The sequence below is a fragment of the Bombus affinis genome, chromosome 2 (assembly GCF_024516045.1).
Source record: "Bombus affinis isolate iyBomAffi1 chromosome 2, iyBomAffi1.2, whole genome shotgun sequence".
Classification (NCBI taxonomy): domain Eukaryota; kingdom Metazoa; phylum Arthropoda; class Insecta; order Hymenoptera; family Apidae; genus Bombus; species Bombus affinis.
Window position 1 is genome coordinate 14,228,346 of NC_066345.1, and position 15,443 is coordinate 14,243,788.

General features: G+C 33.0%; 2 protein-coding genes across 3 annotated transcripts; one reads left to right on the forward strand and one right to left on the reverse strand.

The window, feature by feature from the left end:
- Positions 1 to 884: 884 nt before the first annotated feature.
- On the reverse strand, positions 885 to 2,503 carry LOC126925635 (dehydrogenase/reductase SDR family member 4). The gene is made up of 5 exons (XM_050741405.1): positions 2,191 to 2,503; positions 1,927 to 2,104; positions 1,620 to 1,844; positions 1,392 to 1,526; positions 885 to 1,309 (listed from the first exon to the last, which is right to left on the reverse strand). Exons 1-5 carry the CDS (start codon positions 2,301 to 2,303, stop codon positions 1,142 to 1,144), a joined length of 819 nt encoding a protein of 272 aa, XP_050597362.1. The 5' UTR covers positions 2,304 to 2,503; the 3' UTR covers positions 885 to 1,141.
- A 3,071-nt stretch (positions 2,504 to 5,574) lies between these two features.
- On the forward strand, positions 5,575 to 11,269 carry LOC126925619 (elongation of very long chain fatty acids protein 6-like). 2 transcript variants are annotated; one of them, XM_050741397.1, is made up of 3 exons: positions 5,575 to 5,689; positions 9,474 to 9,855; positions 10,613 to 11,269. In XM_050741397.1, exons 2-3 carry the CDS (start codon positions 9,533 to 9,535, stop codon positions 11,130 to 11,132), a joined length of 843 nt encoding a protein of 280 aa, XP_050597354.1. In that variant the 5' UTR covers positions 5,575 to 5,689; positions 9,474 to 9,532; the 3' UTR covers positions 11,133 to 11,269. The 2 variants fall into 2 exon arrangements, with proteins under 2 accessions (XP_050597354.1, XP_050597345.1); XM_050741388.1 differs by having other exon boundaries at positions 5,577 to 5,689; positions 9,471 to 9,855.
- Positions 11,270 to 15,443: the final 4,174 nt, after the last annotated feature.

Consider the following 15,443-nt stretch of genomic DNA (forward strand, 5'->3'; position numbering starts at 1 on the left):
TATTTAATTAAAATTTTATACAAGTTATTCCTCCTATATAAACAAAATTAAAGTCGTTGATTTATGATCAATCAAACTTTATTGACTCTTTGAAAATCTTATAAAATGGCGAAAGCATATTATATACTCGCTATTATTTCTCTAATTATTGAAAATGTGTAGGAGATCGTAACTTCATTGTAATACGGTGTGATCAAAAAGACAACCTTATTTCAAAGAATCTTACAATAGGTATCAAAAGCACTTTACTCTGGTGTACTCTGGCTTGAAATTTATTTTATTAAACCTTCAACTTTAGTACCTTTAAACTTAAATACGTACGGTTTTGTATATGCTAGCGTTGAACCAAACAGGGGAGATCCTTCATTTTATAGGTTCTTGTATATGCTAGCGTGAATCACCTTTCAGTATTGCCTGTATGGCGCAGCGCCAGTTCAGAAACAACCAGAACTATAACCATAAACACTCTCATTTCCTCCCTGGCTGAATCAATTCTACATGAATAATATCATTTTTTGTGCGAGATTATCCAAAACTGAATTACACTGATCTAGTTGAACATTTATAGCTTTGGATTAGAAAATTAGAAAACATACGTTTAAATTAATAAAGCTATGCATTTTGTATATAACAATATATGTAAAAAGAAATTATGTATATAAAATACTTAATAAACTAAACTTTCTTATCATATATATTTCTACAATATTATTTCCCAATGTCATTGTAATTTTCTTCATCTTTTTCACTTTCCTACTTTTTTCCTCCGCATTTTTAACGCAATTTTAGCATTACCATTACCATTATGAATATTTATATGTATTATATAATTATATGTGAATACGTATAATAGTTAATAAATGCTAAAATTTACAAAATCGTAATTGGGAATGAATAATTTTGCTTTTTATTGTATAAGCGCTGCATGTATTAATGCAAATCGCATATTTATAAAATATAAAATCATGTTTTCCATTGTATATTAGTAATATGTAAATGTAACCTATTATTAAACCATATCATAACAATATCTTATATATATACAAATATATATCTTATACAAAAATAGAAAACTCTATATGGAATATTTAATAAAATGGATTACAATTTTAATAATTTATAATAATTTCATAAACAATATTTAAAGTCTACTTCGCATTCCACCACCAGCAGTGATAGTTTCGCCAGTAATGTATGAAGCATCATCACTTGCCAAAAATGCAGCAACATTTGCTATATCATCTGGTTCACCAAATCTTTGCATTGGTATTGTTGATAATACAGCTTCTCCTGTCTCACCTTCATAAAGCTGTGTAATATTATTGTACAATATTACTATATATTATTAGTGGTATAGTAAGATAGCAACAAAAGAATATAAAAATTCATACCACTCGTGAAAATTTAGTCTTTATAATACCAGGTGCTATGCAATTGACACGAATTCCTTCAGGTGCAAGAGTAGCAGCAGCTACTTGATTTATTCCTAACAATGCAGTTTTACTAACACCATATGCACCTAGTAACTGTATTATTAATTTTATTTTTTAATATAAGAATTACATAAACATACTATATATTAAATAAGATAAGATACATGATTTTTTAAATATACTTACATTAAATGGTGTATATGCTGTTATTGAAGACATAAGAATTATCGACGCAGATTTACTCTTTCTTAAAAGTGGTAAGGCTTCTTGTAATAAAAGAAATGTACTCTTAACATTAGTATCAAAAATTTTATCCCATACTTCCTCTGAAGTTTCAAAGAATGTAGATTGTGTTGGATTTGTGGCAGCATTTGATACAAGTATATCTAAACCACCAAATTCTTGTTCAGTCTAAAATATTATTAATAAATTGTACTTTTGCGTATACTTTAAAATTTTCATATTTACGAACTAAACTAAATAACAAATTTACGTTCTTAAGAAGATTTTTTCTATCTTCACTTTTTCCCACATGACATACGGTACCACAAACATTTAAACCTTCAGATTTAAGTTGTTCTACAGCCTTTTTTACATTTGATTCTTTGCGGCTGCTAATCATTACTTTAGCACCTTCTTCAGCTAAACGTTTTACTATTGCAAAACCAATACTACAACAAATTATATTTTATAAATTAGAATATATAATTTATGTAAAAAGATTGGGATTCCAAAATAACAGTAAATCTTATCAAACCCTTCTGTTGATGCTGTAACAATAGCTACTTTTCCTTCCAGTCGTTTACATTTTATTTTTGAAAAATTGCGATTAACTTGCTGTATGGTTTGACTTAGTGGAGAACGCAACATAATTTTTGGAATAAAACTTTAAATGAATTCTACAAAAATGATACTTTGACCTGTTGATTGCGTTGAAAGTTCTCACGCTCATGATCTTGTTTTTCCCTGGATAGTGCTGCACCATGCGGTCAAATACCGAAGATGGCACATACTAGCATATACAAGAACCTATAAAATTAGGGATCTACCCTGTTCAGTTGCATGCTAGCACATACAAGAACCTATGTATTTCAATTTAAAGTTAGAAATCTGTCTTGTTTGGTTGGACACTAGCATAGACAAAAACTTATTGAGTTCCACGCTACAAGAACTTATTTAATTATACGGTTCTATAAAACAGTTCATATCTACTTTTCTATCCGAGATAGATAAGTATAAGAATAACAAAATCGTGCAACAGTTAAACTAATTGTAAGTTGCCTAAGAAAGAGAAATTAATTGTTTACCGCTTTGGAATTCAAAAGGACGCTGTTTCAGGTACTGTGATTGAACTGAATTAAACGTCTTATTAGACAAGCAAAAGAGTATTCGCTTCCAACATATTATGGAACAACAGAATTAAAAGAAATTGAAGATAGCCCAAAAAATAGGCTTACGAATAGCGAGGAGATACTGAATCTCAGGGCTGAAGAATTTAGTCGGATAGACTAAACATGCTAGCACAAAAGTATGTTGTAAAACTACGATCGAACAAGAGTTGCACCATAAGAGACGTGATCCAGAACTTCACTAACCAAGCGCAATTTACTTTAGTAGAAAGTCAGAGGACAGAACATAGATCAGAGTGACGCAAACGTGGAAAAACTCTGAATGAGTTTGATTTCAATAATACATATATATAAGAAAAATCTATTGGATAATTCACATACATAATATATTAACTCAGAAAAAATCAGAGAACCTTGATAAATATGGAGGAAAGATACTTGAGAAAAAAAATTATGATGGCAGTTACGCAGAGAAATATACACGGACAGATCTAGGATGGATTAAGGAATTGCGAATGGAGCTAACTTTAGTATAAAGCAAGAAGATGAACGGAGAGAAGATAATATCATAAGTATTTGAGATAAAGTATCCATCGTCACTGTGGAAGCATTAGCGATAAGCAAAGCAATTGAATATTCGGTAAAAGAGTTCCCCGAGTCATAATACCAACAGGGCAATAACATAATAACTCAGCAAGCGTCCTGTCGGTGACAGGAGCGACAGAAGCCTAAAACTCTTAGGCAAGAAAGTAAGAAACAGCCGATAAATTAGAAAAATTGCAGGGCTATTGTTGCTGGGAAATTACAGAAGAGAGACATCAGGTTGACGTGGGTGTCCGCAAACAAAGATATAGCGGGGAACGAAAGAGGAGGCAAAGGAAGTAATGCGGTGTACCAACACCAGGAGGAAGATATAAAAATTTCAATTTTAAATGTCTACAGGGAAATGAAAGAGACAGTAAATTTCCGCAGCACGTTTCTGAAAAACTTTAGCTTTTCCTAGTCATCGACCGTCAACATTAGTAATCTTTTGTTGCTTATGTAGCATCCAACGGTAAAAATCCTCGTCGAAAGGGAATGAAGAAGTCATTTGAAATGCTTGAAGGTGGTGAATTTGTTACGGAATGCTTTCTGAACGTAGGGGGGTCTCTTATTATTCCTGTATTCTGACACATTTCACCAGCTAATTTCCTGCTGTTTTATAAATATCACGCTATTTTCTCATTAAATATAAATATAGATGTGAACACATGGCAACTAAATACAATTTAAGAGTAATTAGAATATTGATATCTTTGTCGAAAAAGGAAAAAAGACAGTTGGGTTACGACCCATGATTCCTTTGAGACTTTAAGACTTTATTCTGTACTATTAGCATATATATACTCGAATTAATAAATATCTTATCTTAATTAATAAATAAATAATTATAAATTATAAATAAATAAATTAATAAATAAATAATAAATTAATTAATAAATATCAGTATCTTAAACATTAAGCGACTGAAGGGCGAAATAATCGTGTTAAATTTATATGCAGCAAAATAAATATGTAAATATTTTGGTAAAAAAAAACACACCTTCAAATAAATCTATATAATCTAATATATTACAGAAGTTTAAACAAATTACAAAGTTCGATCTGACAAACGATTCTTTCTAGATTTTACGATGGAAAACTAATCGTGTCAAATACGCGTTTATTACCATGGAAGGTGCTATTTTACATCCCAAAACAAAATCTAATATATTACAGAAGTTTAAACAAATTACAAAGTTCGATCTGACAAACGATTCTTTCCAGATTTTACGATGGAAAACTAATCGTGTCAAATACGCGTTTATTACCGTGGAAGGTGCTATTTTACATCCCAAAACAAAACTATAAGACACTTATATTTTACTGATTACGGTAATATTACTGAGCTTTTCGTTAGATTATTCGTTATTACCATATAGACTCGACGACAAATCGAGATTGATTTCGTTTTCATTAGAGTTTCTGATCTACAATAATGAGACGAACTGCAAAAAAAGTATGTAGCGATGATGTAAACATCGTAAATTACACAAAATATTATTTTTTATTGGCACAATAAAAAAAAGTAGATTTTTTGAAATCAGAATAAAAATTCATAATTTTTAAATATATCATAAATGCCTGCATTTCGAACATTCTATTTCTATACGTGACCAACTATATATCTTACTTTCCAAGTATTCACACTTCATAAATTTTGCCTATAATCGTGCTTCTATACCAGCGTATGGATTAATATTAATATTACCGGCCACGATCACTGGAGATTTGCGACGATAAATTTGCATATCCCAAAAATCGTAAAATTAAACACCTATTAAACAATGTATTTAAAATGTCTATGTTCAGTATTTGTCTTCAGTGTCGAAATTTTAAGTTGTGTTAATAGCTTTGTCGCCGAATGTAGTTGTATGAATGTGTTGAATGTAGTTGAACGAAATTGTGTAGAAAAGCCAAATACCCAACGTGATGTTTTGTCTACTCGATCGTTTCACCTTTTTTATTTATAGACATAGGACGCATTTCTTCTTCTCATATCGTATCGTATATATATATATTATATACTAAGCGTGTAATAAGGATATGTAATATATAAACATCATGTTTGCATAAATATATGCTAAGATAAAAAAATATACCTTTCTCGTGTTTATGTGTCCGCGTTATAAATATTTATATATTATCAAGAGTGGGGTAATTACAGAAGGAGCTAGGTAGATCCTGAATTGCTTATTATCATCTATCGCTTATCATTGCGGAGTGAAACGTTCGCGAAGAGAAAACTCTGTGAGATTTGGATCCGGGAAACGCTTGCGTAGAAACTGAACACCAAAGTGGATTATTATATCGAAGGAATATTGAATTGTAAGCAGCAACATTCAAATACCTACTCTATTTTTCGACAAGCAAATTAACGATCGTGTTTCGGAAGTGCAATATAATAATATAAATATACGAGTATAAGCACGGGCATTGAGACTCAGAATTTTCCGTGTGGCAAAGTAAATATGAGGCGAAAAATTTTCGCTAACATTCTCTCGAAACGTTAATAAGTTTATTAAAAAATTTATCCGGTGCGAACCTTTCGTGTTTAGAAAAATTTATAGTTGAATTAGTGCTATGGTGTGTGTAAACTTTATCCTTATTGAGATCTTTTGTCCTGAAATTTTAAACGTGTCTATATCTTATAAGTTTTAATAGTTTACAAAATTTTCGAAATTTACAAGTATATTGTATCTCGATTAATTGGGATCGAATAGTGAATAAATGAAGTAATATTAGGCGGCACAAAGATTACTTTCATAATTTAAAAGCGGATGGCTTAAATTTGTTGATTGGCTTGATCCGTTATATAAAATTGGTAGAATTTTAAACTCGATATTATTTGTTACATCGACTTCCGAAAGGAAGATATCTATGTTCGATTATGTATATTTTTTTTTTTTTTTTCTTACTTTCTATATCGGATACAAAACACTTGAGAAGCCAATTTTAGTCAATATTAGTTTCTTGGCATTTCATAGCACGAGAATCGGTTGATTACATCATATAATCGCCTGATACACTGCTGAAAAACAGCGAAGCAATTCTATTTTTAAAAACTTGACATCCTAATGTTAATCCTTTATTTTCGAAAAGTCGGCGTGTTTTGACATTTTATTTCAAAATAACTCGGATTCTAACAGTAAGTAAACACCTTCTTCGATGATTTATCTTCAAATTTTTAGAAGTTCTCCTGGCAGCTTTCGATTAATTGTCGCATGCGATAGGGGTAAAAATATGATGAACTTTGTTATCGTTTTATTATGGACTCAAAGTACTAATACTTTTCCCATAACTCCTTTCCCATGAATAAGGTCACCCACGAGCCACGTTGGTAAGAGGCTTCCTCCTCATCTCTTCTTTCATTAACGTAAGTCACAACCAATCGGCATCGCGGATCATTGCCTTCACTTTCCTAACGAAAAATGTGAACAACAAATCCGCGTTCCTTGTTTAAAGGCCACACTCATACCGAGTTTTTTCTCCGTAATAACATAAGAGCGAACAGTTAGTTAACATCAACTCGAGTTAAAACATAGTTCAACAAACAGCAGGAGTCAGAAGTTAAGTCATCAGAATCTCCAAGTCGAAGACAGTCGATCGATAGAAAATACATCATCGCAATCCTAAGACGAATCCCAATCATTCCACATATGTAACCTTGTATCACATTGAAGTTGTTGTATCTTTGAGGATATATATTAACCTGTTAATATCAGCGTTATGTTCACTCAACCACCCATATTATCGCAAAAGTAATAAGGGATCGAACGATTCGTGGCGTCGATTATTTAAATCGTAATGGGAATTTACGACTCCCGTTGGCGCGATTCTGCGAGATCGCATCTCCCCGCGAACGGTCGAAACAGTATAAGTACAGGTATAGTGTATGCTGATCCAGATCCTCACTTTTACAGTGTTACAATACAATAAAAAGAAGATATGATAAAGGGCACGTTCATATATTTATAGCAAAGGACACGAATAAAAAGTTAACCTTTGTATGTAGCTCTAATCGAAAGCTACAAGAAATAACAATAGAAATCTACTTATAGCTCTTTTGTTTCTATACCTTGTAATCCGAAACAAAATTCATATTCAAGGGCACAATAATATGGACTTCTCATTATTTCGAATTTTTTTCACTAAATTCTATTCTCTTCGTAACAGCGGTTTCCGGGTCACGGATATACAAAAGAAAAGGTGTGGAGTTTTCTTGAAGTAATTACTTCAACATTCTGAATGACCCGGTATAATGTGAATTGAATTTATTGGTGCGAGGTCCCATCGTAAGCCTGTACTGTGCATTGCTGGAAAAAATGATTAGCTGGATGAGGGGTCAGGGATAAAAAAGTATAACACTTTTGGAAAATACGTATGCTTATCTTCATGATTGCGTTATGTTTATACGAAACAGCTAATCAGACCTGCGTTTCATACATTAGTTATTTTTCCAGCAATGCACAATACAGTTGAATAATCTCGCTTTCCGCTAACCCTTAGAGTACTGAATACTCGCGGCCTATGCGGTCCGTACGGACAGCGCTGACGATCACTATGGACGGAGTACTTTTTCGCTAGACTGAACTCTGTTGATTGACTATTCAAAGCGCAAATCGTAATAAGTTATGGTAATTCTTTTGCACGAGATTAAATGGTTCAAGAGCGTTATTTTTTAGTATTAATTATTTATTATAAACATTGAAATGTACAATAAACTAGAATTTGGGTAATAAACTAGAGAACAATAAACTAGAAAACTAAATTTAGTAAATCTAACAGAAATTAATAATTCAGTTTTGTGTGAAAAATGTCAAAACAATTACCGATACATAATCCGACATCTTATTTTCTACATTCTCTTATTTTTCACACGAACAACACTTCTTGATAATTAGATGCGACTGTCCGCGAAACAGGTAGTCAACTGTTATAACGAGGCATTATTGGCATTTATTTACTGCCGTTACTAAGGAATGCATTTATATTTATCTCACACAAACGTAATAGTATTATTAGTATTAGTAGGAAAAATTGACAAACGCATATATGCGTCCTTAGTCCATGCCGGACACTTACAGAAAACGCATATATGTGCCCTTAGTCCACACCGATAGCTTTCGCCAGACGCGTATATGCGTCCATAGCGCTCTAAGGGTTAATGTGTCGTTAGATTTCCAATGAAACTGGTGTTTCTATTTGTTAATATCGGTAATGCTGTTAAAATACTAATTCAATAATGGGATGTCTCCCATTACAGAAGAGCTCAAAGACACGTTCGTGATTTTATAGCAAATGATATTCATAGTATTTCTTTTGCGAACTTAATGTTCTATTCAAATATAATACTTTGCAAAAAACAATGATTTAAAGCACTGCATAAAATGGTTATATGAACCAATGGTATGGCAAATGTATGACGTCGATATTAAAAAACTCGAACATTGCTACGATAAGCGTTTAATCAAAATGACTTAGTATATGTATCGAAATTATAAATCAATAAATCTTTTTAAAATGCATTATTGTTATCTCAAAACGGGTATTACTTTTTGGACGACAGTGGCTTTGCGTATCACACCGATGTAAGGCGTAAAAATCGTTGAAAGATCGAGCATGCGAGAATTAACGAGTAATGAATCTTCCCTTGCGAGAATTTCCGTAAATCCGCTTGCGTTACGACTCTGATAACTTTTTACCTGAATCGATTCTCAACCGCGAACAATTTACTCACAGCTACCTAGTGCTTGAAGGTGCGAATCTACACAAACAGTTCTCCGTTCGTCGCATTACACAAGTAATAATTGAAAACGTTCCTGTTAGCTGTCCGATTAACCGCGAGATATTCTACTTATCGAAAATCTAGACATAAATTTATAAAACTGTTACATCGGTTAGTACCTGGTCTGTGAGTTGTTGGAAGGTGGTGGATGGTTACATTTTTTTAAACCAAAGGGTATTCGCAAAAATTCGTAGTGCACACGCGGAGTGGTAAAAGCTGTATCGAATCTTTCTTTCGCGTCTACTTCAATTTGATGGAAACCACTAACGAAATAAAAAATGGGAAAGTATTTCAATAATTGAAATTTTCCTCTCTTTTCAGCAGATTGGTGACATAGGCAAAGGTTGTGACTTTTTAAATTTTTGACGACCAGCGGAAAAAAGATGGACAAATTGGATTATATGCCGACCACCATACCTAATTATTCATACGTCTTTAACTTCGAAAAAAGACTCGCTTATTCGAATACTGTTATGCGGATTACGAACCACTATCCGTATTGTTTCTGCTACTGTCTCTTTTACATTATCCTAATTTTTGCCGGAAAATATTTCATGTCCAGTAGACCAAAGTTCGAGCTGAGAGGAACGCTCGCTTTGTGGAATGCCTCGCTTGCAGTGTTCTCCATTTTTGGATTCCTCCGGATGGGATCAGAATTATATCACGTATTACGTCATTATGGATTTCAATATAGTGTCTGTATCAGGTAGGGAAATTTCACATTTATATCTTATTTTAGCTATTAAAATAGTTTCAATAGAATAGTAAGTTCAGAACTAATTGCTACTTAAACATTGTCTATAAAATAGTTTTTATGTTAAAATTTAAAAGATACTAAAACAGATATAAGTATCTTAACATTTTTATGCAGAATACGAGTAAAAAACACATCGGTCTAATGTACAAAGAGCTTAGTTTCGTTAAAAACTGCCATTCACCTTAAAATGACAATACACAGCGGTTTTCAACCTTTATACTAAATACTACGACTCCCCGAAAAAAAACCTTTTTCCGCGCCTCTCTAGCTTTTATTTTTTAATAAATATAATAACATAGATATGTTTTAAAAATAAAAACCTTATTACAACAGAAAACTACAATTAACAGAATAATAACAAGGATTTGTTGTAACATATATGTGCATTGCGATATGAAGTTTTATTTATTTATAGATATTATGGTATGAAAATTAATATCTTATTAAAAAATTTTGATGCCTCCCCTGACAATTTTCTGCCAGGAAACCGCTGATCTTACAAATTCTTTCTATCATTACACGTTTCGTTTAAAATAGATAAAGGAGAGATTTGGGAGAATAGCTTGGAATTTGATCCTATTTAGCTAATTTATATTTTAATGCTAGAATTCTGCTGCATTTTCGGCTATAAACTATTAATTAAAACAATATTGCAATATTTCCAAAATATTAATTCGTAGTAAGAATGTAATTATGTTCTTTTCAGTTATATAACATATGATCCCGTGATGACTTTTTGGACCTTAATGTTCATTGTATCAAAGATCGTGGAGTTTGGTGATACAGTCTTCATTGTGCTACGGAAGCAGCCATTGAAATTTTTACATTGGTATCATCATATAACAGTTCTTCTCTATTCATGGTTGTGTTTTATAGAGAATGCACCACACTCCAGATGGAATTGCGCAATAAATTACTTTGTTCATTCCTGGATGTATTCCTATTATGCTCTAAAAGTAATGCGATTCAATCTACCAAGATGGTTTGCCATGTTGATCACAACGCTACAGACACTACAGATGGTGTGGGGTTGTTTTATAGCTACTATGACTTACAACTATATAAGAAACGATCAAATTGACTGTCACGTTAAATCCTACAACGTCAAAATTGGTCTGTTGTTATACTTCAGCTATTTCATTCTCTTTAGCAGATTCTTCAAACAGGCTTATCTATCCAATAATTGCAGAAAGATAAAAGAAAGCTCAAAGCATGCTCAAGACTAATTAAAGACACATTTTGGAAAACTTTTTCTAAGAATGCCCTCTAGTGGCGTTCCTTGAAAGCATGTTGTTGGAATCTGTTAAAACTTCTATGCAATTCATGAAACTGGGTATATAGCAAATAAATAAAACTTATTTATTAACTGTAATATATATTTTAATAAAGATTATTATTAATAAAGATTATACATTTTAATAAAGATTTGCGGTTTTATTTATCGTCTTTAAATTCTTTTTACATCCTTTAAAATGGAATAACTTTTTAAAAATAGGACTAGTTTACTAAGTGACGTGTAAAAAAATTTTTGAAAAAAATAATGCGATTAAAAAAGATAAAGGTCACCTTTTAAGTTTCTTATCTGAGCTTGTATATATATATATACATATATACAAGATGGTCGGTAACTGGTGGTACAAACGAAAAGGGGGTGATTCTACTCGAAAAAAGAAGTCGAAAATATAGAATAAAAATTTTTCGTTTGAGGCTTTGTTTTCGAGAAAATCGACTTCGAATTTTCGCTCGGTACGCGTGCACTTTATCACGTTTCGTTATAACGGATCTCACTGTAGATCGTTGTCTCGATGGATATTGTTGCAGTTTAAGTTTGTTTTTGCCGTAACGGCAAAAATAATGAAATAATATGAAGTAATCATAAAGTTTATTATTACAAAAATTGCTGAAAATGTTGCCCATTCTGCCAAACACATACTTCTGCTCTTCTAATTAAATTTCTATGAACATTTTCTAACGTATTCGATTGTTTTAAAGTATGAAAGGCTACAATAATCTTTTCTTTCAATTGCTCGCAACTTGCGATTTCTCCAGAATAGACAATTGATTTAATATGGCTCCATAAATAAAAGTCAAGCGGAGTTAAGTCAGGAGAGCGTGATGGCCAAGTTATTGTTCCAGCACTACCAATCCAGCCTTGGTAATGTTGGTTTAAAAAATCTCTCACATGATGACTAAAATGTGACGGTGCACCGTCTTGTTGAAAAATTAAACTTCCTCTAGTTCTCAGTGGTACATCTTCTAATAATTCCGGTAATTTGTTTTGTAAGAAATCGAAATATGCTTCTGACGTTACATTTCCTTCGAAAAAATATGGCCCAATAATTAGATGTCCGATTATGCCAGCCCAGACGTTTACGTTCCATCTTATTTGAAAATGTGTTTCAAGAATAAAGTGAGGATTCTCATTTTGCCAATTATGCACGTTATGGACATTGAACATGCCGTCCCTTGTAAATTTCCTTTCATCGGTCCATAAAATTTTTAACAGAAATTCTGCATCGTTGGCATGCTGTTGAAGCAACCAACGACAAAATGCCTTTCGCGAAATCTTATCATGAGGCATGAGTCCTTGTACTCTGGTGATATGATAAGCATGTAAGTTGTTTTCGTGTAGAATTCGAAGAATCGTGAAGCAACTAAGATTATACCGTAAAGAAAGGTTTCTTGCACTTATGTCAGGATGTTCCAAAACGTCCTTTAGTATTTGCTCTTCAACATTTACACTAACGCGTCGTTGACGACCACCATGTCGTCTAAGTTTTTCAAAAGAACCATATTCGCCGAGGGTTCGTTCTGCTCTTTGAATAACACGTCTGTCAGGATGTCGACGATTGGGATACCAGTGTCTGTAATGATCAGCTGCGGTTGATGCGTTACCATCACATGCACCTAACGAAAGTATCATGTCCGTATATTCCCGATTGCTGTATGTAGACATGATGGTAGACCAATAGGTACTGGTAGTGGATAGCGATAAAAGTCAGATAGTAAGTTAATAGGTAGGAAAACACTTCGGTCACATTGGAAGTGTTTATCAACATAACGTCAATCGAGACAACGATCTACAGTGAGATCCGTTATAACGAAATGTGATAAAGTGCACGCGTACCGAGCGAACATTCAAAGTCGATTTTCTCGAAAACAAAGCCTCAAACGAAAAATTTTTATTCTATATTTTCGACTTCTTTTTTCGCGTAGAATCACCCCCTTTCCGCTTGTACCACCAGTTACCAATCATCCTGTATATTAATAATGTATATATGTGTTACGTGATTTGTCTGAAGGAAATTCCGCTTTTAGAAGAAAGCAATAGAGATACGAAAGACTTAAGAAGATTCCATGAAGTTCTTAGATAAAAGGTATTCAAGATTCTACTATACGGAATTCCCCTTGGACAATGCAAGCATGGATGATCACGTATTCGCAAGAAAGATATGAAAACAGATGTACACGCGCTTGATTCTGATTGACCTACACCTTGATCCAGTAAAGGTAAATCTTCAGACTAGTGCACAGGTCCTAGGCCCTAAGGTACTAGATATCTTGAGAAATAACAATGTTAAAATTAATGTAAAGGGTATCACATTATAAAATACACATAAACAAACAAACTAGTTCATGTTCACAATGACCAACTGAGGAACATACGAATTAAGGTCATCGACTATAGAAACAGGCGAAGGATCTAAATCCTTTATACATATTGCATGTGAGTTACTTATCATAAACAAGTAGAGGAAAAGGAATTTTATGGTCCATTGGACGGAGTACTTCCATCCTACCACTCAGAGTCGTACAGAGCTTCTAAGCTACTTCTGCGTTAGGCCATTTCGACCGTCATATTCTTTTAATGGACATATGATAAGGGAACAATGATCACAACTTAGACCACTAGCTACAAGTGGGATATATACGCAAAAGGACGTTGACACCTTTGGAGATCATGCCATGTTCCCAACAGGGAAAACAGTAATTCTGAACACTATAGCGAGGAGCGACAAAATTTTGGAATGAATTTATGGAATTTTGGAACGGTTACTGCAGCCATAATTGACATTTTAGTTACACTGAAATTAATCAAAGCGGCGGTAGACATAGTTATACACGGATACCAAGTACATGAAACATGTGGATGTGGAGTCACAATAGAAAGCTATCGGTACGTTGGTTTAGAAAACTCTCCTTAGCCGAAATAAAGAGAGGGGGCGAGAGGGTCCGAAAGGAACGAGAGACGATACAAGACAAAAAGAATATAACAGAAATAAATTTCTCACCTTCCAACTCACCTATTCCCGGACGCATGGGTTCTCCTCGTCCTGAAGAACTCCATCCGCTGTCGTCAAGAACAGCTTCCTCTATAAATTATAACGATAATTACATTTCAGAGTTGGTTATGGAGGAATTTGAATGAAATCAAACTAAGTAATATATGTATAATAAATTTATTAGGATTAAATAAATAGAATAAATTTGTTGGATTAAATAAAACTGAAGAATAAATACAATAAGGTAGTGAAATATCAGAATCGTTTATCCCTTTTAAGAAAACTTTTAGGTAATCCGAAAATGGGAATATATGCTAGTAGCATTATCAAGCTAGTCGGCACTACTCATCCGTACATTCTAATGATACATATTATAACAAAAACATGACCGACTGTGATATTTAAAATTACGGCGCGCTATAGATGGGTGAGTCGGATTTTAAATTCATCTCGTTCTATTATTTAGCAGTTATATAGTATTACATCGTAATATACTTTAATGTCAACGTCAACACCATGCGTCATAATCTGCTCTCTTTTATCTTTATTGAAGTGATCAATTCTGTTGGCACGAAATTAGAACGCAGACGTTCAAAGTTACATAGTTACACAGTATTCAAAGTTACCTGTTTTTCTTCAATGCTCGTTGGCTGCATGTACAGCAAGTTCATTGCAAAATGGTTCACTTCCAAGAAGGATCAGATTACAAAGCATGGCATTCATCACGCAAACATTTAATACATTTAACATTTACATTATTTTTTCAGTGGAGATTCATAATTATTATTTTTTCATTCTTTCTGTTTGCATAAATTAAATCGATTTTTGTACAAAAAAATATTGAGATAAATATGTTGCTAAAAAAGAAACGGAATATCAGGAGATATTTTAAATAAATTGATTTGCGCTATCGCAAATATCGATATCGAGTTTTCTCAACATTAGGCTTAATGCAACTGACGTTATTTATAATTTTAATTAAATGTCCAAATAATCCAAGGGTCCAGTTCAACAACAAAAATTTTGATCGGATTGTTGCATCTTGTGGATTACCAGTCCGGTCGTAATGACATGATGCACTATTCTCGATTTCGTACCCAAATAAATCTCGTTTTCCTACATCCTATGACCACACAGAGTATCGTAACATTGTTACCCTTGGCGCGTGTGAACTTATCACACGACTTCACTGACCTTCGTAACATTGTTACCCTTGGCGCGTGTGAACTTACTCTGACAAATGTTATGGTCATA